The sequence below is a fragment of the Phyllostomus hastatus genome, unplaced genomic scaffold, assembly GCF_019186645.2.
Source record: "Phyllostomus hastatus isolate PE091 unplaced genomic scaffold, TTU_PhHast_1.1 phas_scaffold_755, whole genome shotgun sequence".
NCBI lineage: Eukaryota > Metazoa > Chordata > Mammalia > Chiroptera > Phyllostomidae > Phyllostomus > Phyllostomus hastatus.
In genome coordinates, this window is record NW_025334039.1 from 3,281,632 (window position 1) to 3,301,281 (window position 19,650).

The 19,650-nt window shown below is 49.9% G+C and overlaps 1 protein-coding gene across 2 annotated transcripts in view; it reads right to left on the reverse strand.

Annotated features, from left to right (window-relative positions):
• The window catches only part of RFX4 (regulatory factor X4), a 133,783-nt gene that overhangs the window by 6,943 nt on the left and 107,190 nt on the right, over positions 1-19,650 (reverse strand). The window contains exons 14-17 of one of the 2 annotated variants that reach the window (XM_045826555.1): positions 17,734-17,853; positions 17,257-17,415; positions 5,375-5,537; positions 3,526-3,664 (exon numbers count right to left, since the gene is read on the reverse strand). In XM_045826555.1, coding sequence (XP_045682511.1) covers positions 3,526-3,664; positions 5,375-5,537; positions 17,257-17,415; positions 17,734-17,853 — 581 coding nt within the window. Of the gene's footprint in view, positions 1-3,525; positions 3,665-5,374; positions 5,538-17,256; positions 17,419-17,733; positions 17,854-19,650 lie in introns of both variants that reach the window. The other variant, XM_045826553.1, reaches the window with a different exon arrangement.

Consider the following 19,650-nt stretch of genomic DNA (forward strand, 5'->3'; position numbering starts at 1 on the left):
TCTTTGCTGCGGGGCTGCCTTATGCATTGGAAGATGTTCAGCAGCACCCCTGGCCGCTACCCACAGAAGCCAATAGTGGAACGTAGCCGACACACTCAAAACATCCAAATCAATAAAGTTATTGGTGCAAATGAAACATGTGTCTTTTATTTTACGGAAAAAAAACCATACGAACTTTTTGGCCAAGCCAACAAGTTAGTTTGAGCTGATGACCAATGGCATTTCTAGCCATATTCCACAACTGCAATTTTTCTTCAACTCGGACTGCTGTACCAGTGAATCCGATAAAATGAAGCATGATAGGCAGTACTCAGGACTGGAACAGTTTGCCCTCTGCTCTGGAAAGCTAAAACTAATTACCCCTGCCCTGGATTTTCCCCTAGATGCTCAACCTTAAGCCAGAGCACCAGGAGAGGAAAGAAGGAAGGTCATCCTGGCTGTGTGAGTCTTCTCTCCGGAAACTTGAAACTTACTGAGAATAGCTGCAGTAACCGCTTGAATTTCCCTCCCACCTTCCAAAACACACACCGGTGCAGTGTTCAGGGGCTTGGGGCGGAGAGCAGGAGCACTTGCACTTGGGGCTGCTTGCCACTTACTGGATGCATGACCCGGGGGCTGGTTACCTTCTGAGGCCTTTTCCCCAGCTTGAAAAACTAGAGGAAAATGCCTTGCTCTGAGAACTAAGCGTACTTGCAAGTGCCTAAAATGGTGCTTGATGCATAAATGTTAATGAGAAACAGAAGATTCTGTGTCTTAAACAGTGCCTTCTCCAGAAGCACTGACCTCACTCATCAACCTGGTAGAGATGTGATAAAATTAACTTCTCCCCACCCCGCTTTCTAAATGGAGACTGCGGAGTACAGAGTGTGAGTGTGAGTGTGTGTGTGTGGTGGGGTCAGAGGTTGTCCGAGCCTTTGTCCGAGGGCCACAGGGCACGGTGGGGAAGAGACCAGCCACGGACCTGTCACCTCACAAGAAGACATCGTCTGGGTTCAAAGGGCTCCTCCCTGGGCTTTCATTTGGTTCTCGGCCCTTCTGTCTATTAAGCCCACTCTCAAATGGGGGCGTTCCAATAGCGGACTCCGGTGGTTTCTAGAGCAGATGCTGCAGATCACCGGGGACCACGTGGCCTTTGGGAGACCCAGGATTTTGTTATACAGCAATGGCTTTAAAAATATTACCCCCAGATAACCAGCTGCAGAAATTTCATGAGGAGGTTACGAGGGAGTGAAGGAAGGGGGCAGATAATGTCGGGTGCTGGGGCTTGGAGTGTTAGCTTCATCTCCCCACTGCTGTTCAGTCTCGTGTCTCCCATTGGAGCGTCAGCTCCCCCACAGCAGGCACGTTGCTGTCTCATTCTCCACTGTATTCTCAGAGGCTACAGCAGTGGCTGCTACACAGCAGGCACCTGACAGTGGTTTGAGGAGTGAATGAATGAATGAGTGAATGAGTGAATGAATGAGCTGTCGATGCTGTGTTAAGGGTGACCGAGTCCACAGCAGCAGCAACAGCTCTAAGTCACTTGGCGGATCACAGAGAGGAGCACAGACCCTTCTCCCGAGAGAAGCAGTATCTAAGGAGGTGGCATCTCTGTGTGACGCAGTTGGAGATCTATAATGAATGCCCCAGGGGGTGATTTAGTGGAATTAACTTCTTGGCTTGTCTGGGGATTATACTAGGGCTCCCCCCGGTACTGCAGATGGAAATCAAAACAGAGCCCTGTTTGCCCCAAGTGCCGAGTATCGTGGATACATTCTCCTCGGTGCCCTCCCTCCGAGGCCAGTCTGTGTGCTGACAGCTGATGTAATCGCGGCCTCGGCCCTAGCTCACGTCCTGCCTCTACCAGCGCCCTTTCTGGTTCATGCTTCCGGTGCTGCCAGGGCTCTCTTTCTTAAGCGTAGCTCTCATCTTGCCACTCCCAGGCTCACAAACCCCCCGCCGCTCCCACGCCTGCAGAACCAGGTGGGCGTCCTTGGCGCACCACACTGTTGTTCATGCTGACCCCACCTCCTGTTTGCTCATCTGCTCCATAAATGCTCCGACAATGCCCATATACGAGGGGCAACAGAGGGCGGTGCTTAAAAGCTTGGGCAGCTAGTCACCCACTGTCTGGGTTCAAATCCTTGGGCAAGTGACTCTTTCTTTTCTGCAAGGGTTGCCATGATGAGGCGTAAAGTACTCAGCACACGACACACTGTTCTTTCTGGTGTTCTTGTCCTATGAGCTGGGGGCGCTAGACTTAACTTTGCCTTCAAGGAGCTCTGGGGTCTCCCGTGGGAGTCAGGAAAGTCAGCGATGGTAACAGTGTGAGAAGTGTTACCAGTGGAGGAAAGCCCAGGGTGCTGTGCGAGGACAGAGGAGTGGAGCCTCACAAAGTCCTGGATGAAGGAAGGAGGCAGGGTCAGGAAGCGCCACAAAGACCATGAGATGCTTGTCCTGAACCGCAAGCAGAAGGGGCTGGGAGAGAGAATCCAAGCCAGAGGAAACCGTCTATGTCGGCGAAGACCTGGCGGACTGCACGTGGGTTGGTGTAGCTGAAGCAAAGATTCGGGGATGGGGGGAGGCTGTCATGTATAGGCCAGAAAGGCAGGCAGAGGCCAGATGATAATGAGTCTAGAGAGACACACTAAGAAATTGAACTCGACTCTGAAAATGACGACATGCAAAAAAGAGTATTATGACCAGCTGGGTTTTCCCCCAAAGCAAGCGTCCTTTAGCTGCAGTGTAGGGGAGAGAACAGAAGTGAGACAAGTTTAGCGATATGCAGACCCGTGGGAAGGCTTCCGCCGTCATCTAGGTTAGATGATGACCTGAGCTGAGGCAAGGACAGTAGGGTTGCAGAGACACTGCAGATGCAGAATTGAATGGAATTGTGACCAGCTGTGCCTGGGGCCAATGCACAGCACAGTGTCTAAGACAACTCGAGTGTCCAACACTGGTATCACAGGTGCGACCACCGTTTCCATTCACCCAGGCCACAGAGGATCGGTGCGGTTCGTTAGACAGTGAGAGGCCCAAGGACATGCGTGGCCTGAGGACGATGAAAGGTCCACTTCAGGAGGACTCTTCTGGTAAAAGTGGGTGTGTGGGCTGGACTGAGAAGGACACACATGGGAGACGGAGATGCCATGTGGAATGATGCCGAGACGACAGTCCTGGCAGGACTCGGGGAGGGTCCGCAAACACGAGACTAGTGATGGGAAAGGGGACCGAAGGCCCAGTCTGCTGGGGGCTGCCTGAAAAAGGGCAACAGATGTCACGGCCAATTGGATCCTGGGATCAGAGAGGTCAAAGAGAGGGCAGATCTGCAGACAACTGCTTCGCACCCATGTGCGTGGAAGTGGAGCATGGATGTGGTTGACACCCATTGCGGGCAGCCACTGAAGCACCAAAGTGACAATGGGGAGAAGACCATCCTCTCCTTGGTGACACACAGGCTGCATGTACAGTATACAGAAGGTGCTTAGTAACTGTGTTGCATCGACTAGACCTGGCCTGGGCAAGCAAGCAGGTCCATCAACTCACCTGTGCAGAGCTCCTGTGGTACGGGGCATAGTGGAGCGGCCCAGAGAGCGCTGCCTCATGAGGAAGGGCCGGGTACTGGCTCTGCATTGGCGGAGGATGCTGGTTGCCATAGCTCCCATAGTTATAGCTTCCCGTGTAGCTGAAACACGTTAAGCGCATTGAATATTATGAGTAATAGCAGGGAGAACAAATCAGTTTGACATCTTTAAAAAAATCAACCTCGTTTGCTTTGTGTCCTTTTTTTCTCCTGTTATTTTTTCCCCTTTTTCCCCCTGAGTCTTACCATCTCCACTCCGGGGCTTTGCTATGGTAAGTGTGAACTCCCAGGCTGACTTTCCCCTCCCCTCGGTGCATCTCCCTTACCGCCCAGCCAGCGCTCAGGGGACAAAAGCCAGCTCTGAGCTGAACACAATTAGTGATGGAAGCCTCTACTCCTGTTGTGTTAAAAGGTCAATATTATCGCCTGAAGTCAAATAGGAAAACAAACAAGTTACTTTGAGATCTATGGTTTTGTCTTGTTCAGGCCTCGGCTTCCCCACGATGGGGAAGGGTGCGGTGCCTTCTCCTCGGAGAAGATGCCACGGCTCGGGTCAACCAGGTGTCAGCGAGCCCACCTCCGCCTCCGAGCCTGGCTCCACCCCTTTTCCCCGCCCTGGGGCCTCGGGCTGCTCGTTTCTGCCACCTGTAAACGTGCTGCACGTGCTTATTCGGAGGGTCACGTGGGTGAAGACACGCTATGCAAAAGGAAGTCCTGTGGACACACGGGGTCTGCTCGTCGCTGTTCTCAACTTTACAGCAAAGATGCTGGCATATGACCACATGGGTGTTTATTCTGCCATTCCTGCAGAATCGAAAAGCGCTCTGAAATGATTTTCAACGTCTATTCTAAATGTGTGGGGAAATACTCTAAGAGCCCCCTGCAAAAATAATGGGTGCACTGCTGAGGTACCTGGACCAGTGGAGATAACTCAGGCCTGCGCCCACCCTCAGGGCCGCCATAAGGAAGGGACCTAAGAGCTCCTCTTCCTTCAGCTGCTCCTCCCAGGTGCCCCGGGGCTGGTGTGTGGGGACCTGGCTTGTGAGGCTCACTGCACCCACACAGCAGAGTCTCAGCTTCTTGAGATGAAGGGCCCTTTTTAACATCATAAGCGTTTTCAAAGTTACTGCACATTAGACATCGTAAGATCTGTATCTTTCGATAAAGACAATGCATACTGGCAAAAAGCTACTGTGATTCAGGTAACACTTTTAAGTGATGTGTAGTTCACTCATCGCGGCAACATCACTGTATAATGTAGGCAAAATGAAGGATTTATTTATTCAGGGTCCAAAGCACCATTGGAACCCACAGGGATTCCCTGACCCCCATTCAAAATGAACGCCCTCCAGGGTCCTCCAGCTCTCAAGTGGGGAAGCCTTCCTCTAAGCAGCCGTAAAAGACTGGGACCTACCGCGAAGCTGTATACAGCTACCAAGTGCATAGGAGCCACCGAGGGGAAAAGCTGAATGGATGTTTTCAGCGGAGACTTTAGAGGAGTGAAGAGGGAAAAACACAGGCTTTGGAGGCAGGCGGATGCTCAGTCTGGACCCCACGTTTACCAGCTGCGGGACTTAGAGGAGCTGAGCTCCATCAACCATGTCTCTCAGTCTCCTCACCTATAAAGTGGGGTCGCTGACACCCGCCTCGCCCAGCCGTAGCAGGAGCTGTGCAAGACAATCCCACCCAGTGTGGCGCTGCGCACACTGCGAGAACTCAACGGATGCTGGCACTCCTCCCCCTGTCCTTTGAGAAAACAACCACCAACTAAGCTCTGCTCTTTAAAATCATGTTGAAAAGCAAGTCACCTACCCATGCTCCTCTCTGTGAGGATAAACTGGTATCCTGTGTGTGACCGAGGAAGAAGGCACATGGGTGCTCCTCATACAGGGGAGCTGTTGGGAGTTTTCAGCTGGGGACCCCGCCGCCGTAGTCACTGTGTACGTTAGAGACCACGTGTATGACTGCATCGCTCCTACAGAGAAAAATCAAGATGCGTCAGTCCCTAGTACAGCTCTCGTGCCTCCAGCTCTTCCTTAAACATTTCAGTGGCTCCCATTGCTTTTAAGCTGAAAGCCAAAGTCTTTACAAAGCATGGGCCTCTGGCCCTGCTGACCTCACCAGAAGCATCCTCTACATTCAGCCATAGTATCTATCTTTCCAAAGTACCACGATTCCCAGCACCACAGGGCCTTTGCACACGTTGTTTCTGCGGCCCGGAACCCTCGCATTCCCCTTGGTACCCATGCATTCTTCATACGTCAATTTAGAAAAGCTATCTCCTAACCCCAGATGGGGTCCAATCCCACACTGCCTACCACAGTTGTCATCCTAATCACAATTGATGGTGCCTACCACAGTTTGTCATCTTAATCAGTTAATGAATGTGATTTGATTAATGCCTACCCCCACCCCCGATGGACTGCGAACTCCATGGGGGCAGGGGCATTGTCTATGTTGCCCAACATTGGATCTTGTCTATTTTGCCCCCAGTGTTTAGCACAGAGCCTGGAGGCCAAAAGACTTTCAATAAAGTTGTTAAAAGGAAGAAATGGAATGGAATGGAATGGGAAGGGAAAGGGAGGGGAGGGGAGGGGAGGGGAGCACTGAGAAGGAAAGAAAGCTTGGGCAATGTAGCCCAGACAAGCCTAGAAAAATAACTTCACACTCAATAGGTGTTAAGGATCCAACAAATTGCCTTAAGCAAACATAAGTAGATTATTGGGCACTGCTTGTCCAGGTCTTTTTGAAGATTATAAGACAGTGGCCTTAACCGTGACCTATTCCATACATATTATTAATGCCACTAATTTACTTTTTAATTGGAAGCCTTGAAGGTGCTGGGACTGAGAAAAGAAATTGACAAAATCAAAAGCACTCAAGATGCTTAAGAATTTTATGAGATGGTTAGAATGAAAAATGGCAATTTAAGAAATCACTAATAATAATAAATAAGCTTATGTTGTTTAATAAACTCATAATAACTTGACAATAAACTCATTAACTTAATTTCTGATAAATTCTAGAATGTTGACATAGTGGAAATAATCAAACCTATTTTAGAAAGTAGAGGGAATAAGGACTCAACTGCCCCCTTGTAGGCAAATGAAAACTTAAAGAATTGGTTAAGGGAGGCCTGTTTTAAGAAGAGAAAACTAGGTTCTCCAACCCTGTATATTCTGCAGCAGATCATTTCTATCTTAAAATTCCTCTGGAAAGATAAAGAAAAGGTTTTCATTTTTAAAATCCAGTCCATTCCATCCCAGACACTTGCACACAGCACAGGCGAGCAGCTGTGTTGGCCCAGAGCGGGAGGAGGGGGCAGCCGGTGGGTCGGCCCCGTGCCGGCTCCGTGACAGAGACCCAGCAAGGAATACCAATGCAGCATTGTGGAGGTAGCATCCTACTTAAATACATGCGTTTATTCTGAAGAGAACTTCCTATTGAACCCTTGTACAGATTGGAGAATCTGTTTGAATGCCTTTTTTTGTGAACTGACACAAATGCAGTCGCAGAGCATGAAAGGAGACGCCACAGACTGAGCATCTCATACGGACCAGGCGCTGCGCCGAGTGCACGACAGACACTCCTGATGGGAATGCCATCCCCGGGCAGTGGGAGAAGAAATGAAAACAAAACTGGAGCAAAACATGCAAGCAGGAATTCGAGGAAGGTCCATACTCTAAAGGTATAAATTCTTTCCAGGCAAGCCTTGTACGTGGCTCAGAGTTTTCCAGGAGCCAGCGCTGAAAGGGAAGCCTGACCAGTTAGGGGCCATGAGATAGGAGACAAATCGCCCGGGAGCCTGCTGCCCTTGGCATTCAGAACAAACAGGAATTTCCTTCAGATGCTCTCGTAAAGGGGCAGCCTTGAACTGTTTGACAGGGTCCTTGACACCACCCTGACCATGGGCTCCACGTCTGGTCCTTAAGACTGTCACTATGTCAACACTGCCACTAACTCTGGGCTACTGGTGTCACAGGAAAATCCAGTCCGGGGAAACACAGCGTGTCAAACAACTTGCCCAAGGTCCCAGAGTGAGGGGGTGGCCCAGTGGGGCTCTGAACCCTGGTCCCCCACACTGTCCCCACTTACACTCTACCATAACGTCTCCTCACTCTGGGTCCTAGTGCTGCTGTGGAGTGCAGGTAGGATCCCCGGGCAAGCCACTTAAGCTTTATGAGCCTTTGTCTCCTCATCTCTGAAACAGGGACAATAATATCTACCTTGAAGGACTAGTGTGAGAATTCACTGAGATAACATATATCAAAGAGATATATAGCTTTCAATGATACTCAAGCACTCTTCATCATGAATTTGGGCGTTCTTCTATCATACCCGCTTAAAGTAGAAACTTCTAGATTTCCCCTTTCAGATTCCAAGGAAGAAAGACAAGTTTCTTGAGTCAGATTCTGTCACCAAGGACGAAATATTTGAGTAGCAATGGTAATCTAGCTACCGACAACAAAGTTCTACACAGGTTTTTCTGTAAAGTGACTGCTGCTTACCCACCAGCATGGCTAAATGGCCCCCTTCCTAGTTTGCACATTTACCCCATGCTCCCCCCCCCCCGCCCCTGGCATTATCTGTAACAACTGCAAGAAGACTGGAAGGAAACCCCCCTCCCCAAGGATCATGTCCCAGGTGACTGGATTTTATGTGATGGCCCTCCTCTGTATTTTGAGCTGCATGTGAAGTTACTGTTATAATTTTGAAACTAGCCTTTTTATTAAACCCGGTTGTCTCTAGGTGGTAGAACGGAGGATGGTTTAAAACTTTTCCTTCTGACCCCGGCTGGCGTAGCTCAGTGGATTGAGCGTGGGCTGCGAACCAAACTGTCGCAGGTTCAATTCCCAGTCAGGGCACATGCCTGGGTTGCAGGCCATGGCCCCCAGCAACCGCACATTGATGTTTCTCTCTCTCTCTCTCTTTCTCCTTCCCTTCCCTCTCTAAAAATAAATAAATAAAATCTTTAAAAAAACAAAAAACTTTTCCTTCTTTTTTGCTTATCTGTATTTTTCTACAATGAAGGGATCTTGCCTCTGTGAAGAGAAAAACATTAAACTATATTAAGCAAAACTGGAAGGGGGTGGGAAGAACAATGAACCAGTCACGGCCAGCAAGCAATTAACCCTCGAAGCCCCTGGAACCTCAGGAGAGCACAGGGAGGTCAGTGGGGACTGAAAGGGGGCCGCTAAGGAAGCCAAGGATTTTCTCTGTCCCGTACGCCCCCCCTCCCACTCCAAGCGGCAGGACAATGCAGTAATAACCGCCATCACCCGAGAGGATGCAGAAGTTACTTTTGCGTGAGCTCCTTATTCATCCCTGTATCCCCAACAGAGGGGGCTGGCAAATAGTAGGTGTTCAGTAAATTTCTGTCCCATTGAATTTGTTGTTGAAGGAGCGAATGCTGCTAGAAACAGACGTTATCAAACAAAAAGCCAGTGGAACTCCTGGAAAAATGGGCTCCTGTGGTCTGAGAAACAAAACCCCTAAATGGCCGTGTGCCAGCAACCTCACAGACGCACTCAGGCAGGCTTAAGCAGATTAACACCTACTGGCTTGGGTGAGAAACCCTTTCCGCAGGGGTGGCGGGGCAGCGGGAGAGAACACCCCTCGCCTTCCCTTTCCAACCAGTGGGACCTCCAGTGAGAACTGCTGCTGCTGCTGCTTTTTTAAGGAAACGAGTGAAAGAAAATCTGGGCAGTTAACAGTTTGTCCTTAATTTTTTGAGACAGCTCCAATTGCTTTTTGTTTGTTGGTAAAACCATAACGGACTTTTCCTATTTGTCTAATTCCCTGACTTTCTCTTATTCTCCCCTCCCCATTCTTCTACCCCCTAGTGGCACGCCTGAGGACTGTGCTAGGCGCCCCGATCTTTGCGAACCCAGTAAGGACCCTAGGGGGTCTGGGCACCCTGTAAAGGAGAGTTGTTCGTGGTACAGTGTTGAAACTGCTAGAGAGGAACCTTTTCTTGTTTCTTTCCTTTCCATCCCCAGTAAAACATTCTTTTCCCCTTTTTCCCAAGGGCTTTTGTTGTTGTTGTTGTTTGTTTGTTTGTTTGTTTTCTGGGAAAGGGTTTTAAACATAAGACGGGAAAGGTGCTTGGATTATACTAGGCAGTCAGTAATGACTTGTTAAATAAATGATTGATCGATCGTCCAACATAAACCAGACCTCATGCTAGTATCTTTTTATACAATGACTCACTGAATCTTCACAATAACCTTTCGAAGTAAGCAGTATTACCCTCTTTTTTAGGTGAGAAAATTGAGGCCCAAGACTCACTCAGGTAAGTGGTAGAGTTGGGATTTGAACCCAGACCTGCCCGGCTCCAAAGCCTTTCCACAGCAACTGCTTCTCACAGTTGAATGTGCATTTGAGTCACTGGAGTTCTTGTTAAAATGCAGATTCTGACTCAGTGGGTTGGGAGTCCAGCTAGTGAGTCTGCATCTGAATGATGGCGATGCTGTCGGTCGGTGGCGGACACTTGGAGCAGCAAGGCTCCATCCGTGGCCCTCTGCCTCCTGTCACGCAGCCTGCATGTTGAGGGCCATTAAAAATCAGAAGGTGTGAGACTGGTGCATACGTGTGAAAGTTTAAACTACTTGCCAGCTCCCTGGCTGTGCCCTTCCTTCAGATCTCGGACGAAACTGTTTGACCTTTTTCCTCACTAGGATTCTATGGGCCATCCAGCTGTTGCTCAGGTTCGGAGCTAACCTAAGCCCGTTGTTAGTACTTTCCCGAGAAATAAACTCCTTTAAGTTTTATGTCCAGGGTGTAGAGCTGCTCTGCCCTAGAACAGGAGCCGCTAGCCATAGGTGGGTATTTCAGTTTAAAATGAAGTGCAATTGACAATTCAGGGTTTTGTTTCTTTTTTCTTTTTTCTTTTTTAGTTGTACTAGCCACATTTCAAGTGCTCACTAGCCACGTGTGTGGTTAGTGTCTACTGTTTCAGACGCTCAGACAAATAGTTTTCACCATCCCAGGAAGTGCTCTTTGTGCTGCTTGACTGTCTCTGATACTAAACAAACATTTCATGTAATTTTCAGGACTGAGACATCTATCAGTAAGTCCCATTGCCTATCATCTATCCTCAGGGCAGTTGTGCTTAAGGAGAACACCTGCCGAAGCTAAAAAACTCATCTGTTCAACGTTACCAATAGTTCCACGGCCAAAATCTAATCGACAAAACTGACCAGGGGCAGCAAAGCAGTCAGTTCCCAGAGAGAGACGTTGATTCAGGGCCCAGCCCCGCCTCCCTTATTTGCAGGTAACAGTCAGTCCGCACGCTGCCAGGCTCCTTGCGGGCTCATGCCTGCGCACACGCTGTTCCCCGCCGCCCAGCGCATCCTTCTCCTTCCGCCGCCTGCACGTGCCGCACTCCCTGTGAGGCTGCGGGTCTCAGACCCGTGCCGCCGCTGCCTCACAGAGGCCTTCTCTGACCCCATCTCAGGTGGGGCCCCATGTCATGCCCTTTCCTAGCATATTGTTGTTTTCATTATGACCACGTGCAATTGTGTATTTACCTGGTGGTTTCCCTTGGTAGTGATCCTCTTCCCCACTAGAATGTAAGTAGCACGAGAGCAGCAACTATGCCTGTTTTTCTCACTTCTGTACCCCTGGGACCACCAATTAGACATGGAATACACGGAATGAATGAATGAATGAATGAATGAGCACATCCAGAGGTTTCCGACACCATGCCAAGACCTTGACAGTGTGAAGTCAAGAGCAAATTAACCATCTGTTTTCAACCACAGCTTACATTTCCCAATTTCATCCCTTTACAGAAAAGGAAGCAGCAGGGATGAGGAGGAGGAGTTCGCTGGCCACGAGGACTCAGAAGTTCTGTGATGAGTCATCACAGGCTCACAGGCCGGCCCACAGTGTCTGCCATACCTCAATTGGTTTAGCCGCTCTCAGAATAACTGAGCTTTTGTTACTGGGGAAGACGAGGGGCCAGTTACCTTTGTTACATCCCCAACTGATGCAGAGAAAACGCAGCTGGGCAGGCCAGATGTTCTATAGTTAGGGCCGTTTATGAGGAATTTGCTTTTATTTCTTTAGGCATCCTAGCATCTCAATGATTTGATTTGCTGGTTTTGTGCTGCAGGGAACCCATGGTGGGAGGGTGAAAACACGAGCTTAATAGTTAACTTTTATTGTCATTGTTAAAGGAGGGAATACTTAAAATGACATTATAAACAACGTCTTGGAGCCTTGTGGTGGCCTGACCCGGACAGAGTGGGAGCTTAACATTTTGCCTTAAATGACATGAAAGAATCGCAGCCCAGTGTCATGTTAAGTGGGCAGGTCAGTTTGGCACCACCTGCCATGCTCCCGAGGAGGAAGAGAGCCAGCTTTCCTTAAAGAAAGTTAAGGTTGCTGAACTTTGCTGGGCTGTGAGGGAGGTGGCAAGCCCAGGAAGTTAGGAGGGGAAAAAATGGATATATGGGAGCCCTGGCCGGGTGGCTCGGTTAGTTGGAGCATAATCCCATATACCAAAGAAAGGTTGCAGGTTCGATTCCTGGCCAGTGCACATACCTAGGTTGCTGGTTGGAGCCCGGTTGGGGCACATGATGGGAAACGACCGAATGATGTTTCCCTCTCCTCTCCTCTCCTCTCCTCTCCCTTTCTCTGTTTCTCTTCCTCCTCTTTAAAGTCAATAAAAGCATGTCCTTAGGTGAGGATTTCAGAAAAATGTATATATGGGAATGACAGCTAGCCATCTGTGGAAACCTGTTGAGACAGAACACTTGAACCGTTCTCTGAGCACGGCATTGCCATAGACTTGAACGTGCGCAGTCAAAATCGGCCATGTGTCAGGTTCAGCTTTGGGCGCCTGCTATTCCTTTCCTTTCACTTTTATTATTTTCCCTTTTTAAAAACAACGACTAAGTACAGTCGTAAGAAGGCACATTTAGAAATCCTGTGTATAGGTGTGGACATAGACCTAGATGTAGTCTAGGTAAGTCATCACTCCTCATCTCTGCTGCTCTGTATTCCCTAGTCCTTGTGTCAAACGGATGCCCCAGGGTTCTGTGCAATGAGTTAATGTTCTCCTCGTGCTCACCAAGCAGACACACTACGGTTCCCTTTCTCACAGCTGGAAATGGAAGTGTCCATCAAGATGAGACACTGCTTGGTGTCGCCTCTCCCTGAGCTGGTGACATGCACGTCATCGGAGCAATGCCACTCCGAGTGTGCTAGAGACCCGACAAAATGATCGACTCACATACAGTTTCATGTAAGGTGTTAATAAACTGTTTTAGCCAAGAGCTTTATTGCTTTATTCTACCCACTTCTTTGTGTCTCGCTTCCTGGTTTGGGTCCCTTTTAAAAAAATGGTTTTGCTTCATTTTTTGTTAACCACTTCAGATCCTTTTTGGAAAGTAATGGTATATAAACAAGCAATAATTTTAAGATGGAAATAAAAGTTAACTGGGCATGAAAACCATATGCCGAGTTAACCTTTCTAAAAAAGAAACATGGTAAATGCATTTTATAAGATTTACAATTGCCTTCCAATTTACAACATTGGCTCATGAAAAATTACAAAAATCCCCCAATTTGAGAAGCCTACCATAATAGATTTCCTACTATTTAGGTGTATATCATAAATTCATAATTTGTGCTTTATAAGGTAATATCTATAAAACCATACATGTTGTTAGGAAATTATATTTATGTTTCCTCCAAGAACATGACCCGCAGTACATGCCAAGATCCGGTCCAATTTAGCAATGGAGTATTTCAAAAGCGTACTTGACAAAAATATTATACATAATTTCACGCAGGATGACATTTTTAATGCCCCCTGGAGATATCTGAGAACAAAGCTGGAATGCGCCAAAATCTTCAAAGGTTGCGGTCCTCTGAGAAGAACCTGGTTCACATTTGTATTTCTAAGAAGCTACTTTTATGACTCTTGAACACGCTGCCCAGAAAGCTCTGCACACGTTTATGATGTTTCTGTGGCTTTGCCGGTCACACCTGCCGTGCCTCGGGGCCCCCGCTGCGAGGAAGGCCAGGACAACTCACTGGCTGGCTGGGAATCACGAAGGGATCCTGGAAGCCTCTCCCTCTCACTCCTCCCGTCCCCTTGTTTCCTTAGAGCCTCTTTGTTTGTTGTGTTGCTACAGGGCCAGAAAGGTTCCATTCAAATTGTTTCTGCTTCATAATGCAGAACTGTTTCACTTGCATCATTTCCCTGTTTACCTCACTAGTGAGGATATTGGCGCTGACCATCCTGCGTGTGCGGGGGCGGGATGCGAGGCGGGGTGGGTTCAGGCCCACGGCTCCTCCTCGCTGTTCTCACTGCCCTCGCGCCTTCCTGAGCGAGGCCAGAGACTCGGGAGGGCTGCCCTGCTATTCTAGTCTTGGGAGACCCCCCGAGCTGCTGAAGAGCTATGAACAGTGCTTCAGCCTTTTTTCCCTTTCTTATTTTCAGTGAACAACGTTGTTCTTTATAATTAATTCCTCATCCTCCTCCCGAGTCCTCCAAATAGGAAAGCAGGAGCTACAATGACCTGCTATAGAGAGAAACTTACGACGGGGGGTGGTGGGGGGGAGAGGCGGAGGGGGGCCCAGGGCTCGTGTTCTTTCTCTTCAAAGTAGAAAACAAAACATGATTTCAGGGGCGTCTATGTAAAGAACATTTGGTGATGTCCAAATCCAAACTTCCACAGACAAGGAGAACTCTCTCTGGCTGTGCACCCAAAGTGAAGTCAAAGCTCAAGCCAATGCCAGTTACTGACAAACCCTACTTTTCAACATTCTTGAAGAATCCCGGCTCCTTCCTTAGCAGCTCCTGACAAAGCGCCACTGGGCTTGTTGGCAAGTTTCTGCCTCTGGCAGAGCACAGAGGAGGCAGCCACCTCACAGGCCCCTCGCATCTGCTCCTGTCCTCTCTGAGCTGCTCCGGCTCTGGACAGAGAGGAAACTTGAGGGGAGGAATTCATCAAAAGGCTGCTGGAATACCCACGTCAACTTCCCTGAAAGCGGCATGCTCTCTCTTGCCTCCAGGCCTCCTCACACATCACTTCCTCTGCCTGGAACGCCTCTCACTGCTCAGCCTTCCCAGACTCTCCAAACACACCCTGACCCTTCTCCCAACCTGGCACTCATCACATTATCCTGGAACTCGTCAGAGCCCTAACCTCCAAATTGTCAACTCCACCAGCTCCCAGGGGGCAGCGACCATGAGTCTCTTGTTCGCATCACCAGCTATCGGAACTGTTTAGCACACAGAAGCCGCTAGAGGAACACTTACTGCATAAGTGGATAGATGTGTGAATGAATGAATGGGTAACAGACAGCATCCTAAATAGGGCGGTCTCACTCTGTTTATTTGGTCTTCAACAAATATAATTGGGTTCCCAGTCTATTCTGAAAACAGTTCTGTTGTAAGCAGAATGAGGATATAACTGAGCCTGTGCTCTGAGGGTCTGGAGGGAGATTCGAACCTGGAGGGTGAGGGAAACCAAAGTCACAGAAGACGAGTAGGGTTTTCTCCGAACGGAAGGACAGTGCTGGAGGCGGAGCTGTGAGAAGTGCTGGGGGGAAGTGCTTTAGGCTTCAGTGTGCGGCAGTGAACTCTGTGCCCCAGCACTTGGAGGAGGCATACGCTTCAGGAAAACAAGCCCGGCGGGCAGTGCAGTAACCAGGCTGAGAGTCACTGGAGATGTCCGTGAGAGACGGGGCCGGCCTGAACTAGATGACCGTAGTTGGGTGGGAAGGAGCGGGTCAGTCCAGATCGGCACCGGAACAACTGGGCTCGGGAGGCAGGGTGGGGAATGCCAGCTGTCTCCTCCCAATACACTGCTCCCCCTTCCCTACTTGGGGACATGCTAGCCCAGACTGTCTTTGCAGTCACTTGAGGCTTTGTGACCAAGCCCTGGGCCATGCAATATAAGTAGAAGTGACAAGTGCCACCTTCAGGCCAGGGCTTGACTAAGCCCCGAGGCAGAGGTCTTCAAAAGGGGGGGGGCATCACAAAGCAGAAAAGGCTTGCCTCACAAGCCTCCAGGTGTGGAGGTGTGGGGGCTTGCTCGGCAAATCGTGGGCCCCACCCTAGAGTTCCTGACGCAGTGGGCCTGCAGTGGGACCTGTCAATGAGCATTTCTAACAAGGTCTCAGGAGATGCTGAGATTGCTGGCCCGTGGACCACACTTTGAGAACCACTGCCCCGGGGGATGGGGGAGCCTACTACTGAAGGAGCGTGTGCCTCCAAATGGCTGCACTACAGAGAGCCCCCTCTCTGACCCGGACACCCTGCCAGCACCATTTGCAAGCATGAGATAGATTTCTACTGTGTTAACTCCTCCCACATTTGGGTCTGTTTGTTACAGTAGCTTAGCCAATCCTAATACAGGAGTGGAGAGCGAGGGAACATTTGAGCTGATTCCTAGATTTGGTGCTTGGGTAACTGGGGCAATAGTAAAGCAGGTTGGGATGGAAAGATGATGAATTAATTATCACAGTCATACTAAGCCCTCCACTCCACAAAGACTGGCCTGTTCACCCGCCCCGCCGCCGTCCAGGGCCCATCGGGCAGAAGGCGGCCTCTGCCTTTGCTGCTGTGTACCCACCCTCCCCCGTTTGCTGAGTCCTTCATGTTTTCTACGGCTGTCAGTGACTCTGCCCCAAAGGCTTCTCTCCTGCCTGCCAGCGTCCAGGCGGGAAGGAAACGGCTTCTCCCTCTAGGCTCCTGCGGCAGCCCCAGGGGCAGCCCGCGTTCTGGAGAACTTAATCTCCGCAGCCCCTGCTGCCCGGCTGCACACCATCAGCAACAAGGCACTTCGGCCTTTCCTGCCTCATCTGACTGCAAGCATGTGAGCTAATCTGGAGGTACACACACACACACACACACACACACACACACACTTTATTACTGCATATTAGCTGCGCTCACTGAACACTTCATGTTCAATGTATCGTTTCCACAAGTCTTGTGAGCAAGGACATTTGTTGAATTGAGCAAAGGAATTTATTTATGTGCCCAGGACAAGGAATTTAACCCTTCCAACCCGTACGACTCTCTCACGGGCCTGTGACATTTCAGCCAAAGCTCACCGGTCTCCGAAATGGCCCTACACGTCCCCATCCTCGTGTGGGCTCACCCTGTCCTCTGCCCACAAGGCCCTTCTGCTACCCCCTCGTCAAAGTCAAGTTCCAGCTCAAATCCTCCTCCTCCTCAGTGAGGCCTCTCGTGACACCGCTGACCAGGAAGAAGCCCCGCCTCCTCAGGGCGGTGCAGCATCTGGCCGCACCTCGTCATTCCCCGTCTCACGATGGCTGTCGTGCCGCCGTGTGGGTGGCTTGCTGCCCACCCCGCTTTCCGAGACGCCCCTCGGTCTGTGGTTCACAAAGAGCTCGCTTTCTTGTTTCCCAGAATGGCTATGTGTGAATTCACGTTTTGTGTCATTTTAATCATGTTAATGGCTTAGGTTTGGGGAGGGGATGGAGATTTTATCATGTACTTCATCTGCCAAGTTGAAAGCAGAAGCATAAAGAACATGTACCAACAAACAAATGAGCAACTGCCAAGTCATCTACAAATCCAGGAAAATACTCAGGCTTTGGCCTTAACGGGGGTCGGGGGGGCTGGAGGGGAGAACCTTTTCCCAGAAAGCTCTTGCTTTAGACACCGACTCCCCACTCGAAGCGAAGCCATGAGGGCCCCCCGTTACCTGTGGTGCTGAGGCCGGTGTACTCGGGGGACGGGTTGCTGACGGGGGAGGGGGGGTGTGGCACTTCCACGGACGTGGCCGACTTCGCCGGAGAAAAGGACGGCACCGGTGACGGAGTTGGCGGGGCGGCGTCCGTCAAGATGATCTCTTCTCGGACTTCTGCTACAGGCAGAGAAAAGGGCAGGTTCTCAGGGGCCAAGGTCAGGGCGAGTTGTCCTTAAGGGGCTTTGAAAAAGGAAATACACTTTCTAGTCTGTGTCACGTAAAGCCCTTCGTGGGTTTCCCACGAGGCAATTCCCACTTGCCACACACCCACTCTAAAGAAAAGGACATCATATTCTAAAGGAGGAAAGGTGTCACACCACTTGGCCGGACCACCGTAAGGACCTCCTTCAGGACACAGAGCTGCAGACAGAGGTGGGGAGCGCGGGAGTGGGGATACAGACCCAAGGGCCCAGGAGGGCCCCGCCGGCTTACCAGTGCTCCCTTCGCCCTTCATGGCTCGCATGAGCTCGTTGGCCCGCTCCTGGCAGTGCAGGGATTCCAGCAGGTAGAGCACGTAGTCGTCAAACATCAAGTGAATCAGGTGAAACGACCCTGGCAAGAGGAGATCCAGACGCAAGGGTGAGTCCTGCCAGCTCCCGCACGCCCCTCCTCCCGGTCCACAGCACGGGTTACACCGTGTCGTCGTGCTCTGTTCAGGACACGCACGCCCCGCTCATCAGCGAGGCTCTCCGCAGGGGGACAGGCTGCTCTCCTGTGCGTATCCGCAGCCTAATCGAGCGCTTAGCGTAGGTAAGGGTCACTCACATTTTGTGGTAATGGAGCCTTTCCCTCGCTCAGTCTGTTAATGTGACACCATCAGAGATGGCACCTGTGGAGCCAGCTGTCCCAGTGCCTCTGAGCTCCCCCATATGCACTGGCCTCATCGTCATCTGAGCGCCTCGTTCAGTCTTATTTTTTTTTTAAGATTTTATTTATTTTTAGAGAGAGGGGAAGGGAGGGAGAAAGGGAGAGAGAGAAACATTGATGCGCGAGAGAAACATCGGATCCACTGCTGCTTGCACACCCCCAATTGGGGACTCGGCCCACAACCCACGCATGTGCCCTGAGTGGGAATTGAACCGCTAATCTTTCAGTTTGCAGGATGGTGCACAACCCACTGAGCCACACCAGCCAGGGCTTGCTCAGTCTTACTTCTTCCACCAGCACACCACCTTAATTCCCGGACTGGACTTGAAGGGAGTCCGTGGCAGGAACATCGCCTTCTAGTTCATCGGTATCTGCCAATTACCTAATTCTAGGAAGAGAACTGAAATTTTAAGTTTACAATGCCGAATTATTTCCTTAAATGTTTCTAAGACCTTCATTTAGCACATGGTTCTCAGAAGAAGTATTACATTGAAATGTATTTTGGTATTTTCAAGTGGTTCTCTCCATTTTCAACTTACAGTAAGCTCTTTCATTCAAAGGGATGTGAACAATAATTTTAGAAGGTTTTCCAGTGCCGGTCCCTGTGCTCAAAGCTGTGTATTCTCTGATGTGATCTCTGCAACCACCCTGCAGGGGAGTTGTTTTTTATGCCTATTTTGCAAGTCAAGTGCTTGTGCAAGATGACACAATTCATAAATAATATATTATTCCCAAACCATCTTTTCTTCCATGTCATGCTCCACTGGGCCATGGAGTGGCCCACGTATGATAGGTGCTCAGTCACTTATGTACATCCCCCACCCCACCCCCTTCTTCTCAGATAGATTGATTATTGTGGCCCAGGAAAGCTACGGAGGAAAGCCTTTGGCTTCCCTCTGAGGCCCCTGGATGCCCAGCAGCAGGCCGTGTGCATCTATACCTTTCCCTGCTCTCTCCAGAGCCGGTCACACCTCCCATCCTGTGCCCACAGGGCTCCAGGCCAAAGGCCCCCATCCTGTACCTTCTGCACATTCTTCCTCCACCCCCTGGGGGGCTGTGTCTGTTTTTCAAACCCACTTGGAATTTAGCGAGGTTCAGGTTTTGCTGAGTCACCGTGAGACGCTGTCTCCAAAACTAAACTTTCCATCCACTTCCCCAAAATGGGACTTTTGAATCACTGACGACGTACAGCATTATGGGTAATTGCATGGGTGCTGGGTCAAACCGCCCAGGTTGAGATCCAGCTCTGCCACTTAGTCACTGGGACCTTAGATGAGTTACTCTTTGTAAATGTTAAGGACAAATTAAGCTGTTTATTGAGGCCTTGCTCTGTGGCAGGCACTATGTTTAACAACCGTAGATTTGCTGTTGCCATTAATCCTCAGCACAATTGTATGAGACGAGTGACACTCTCCTTTTGCAGAGGAGGAAATTGAAGCCTACAGTGTTAAAACGGCAATGTGATTGTCCAATGTTGCACAG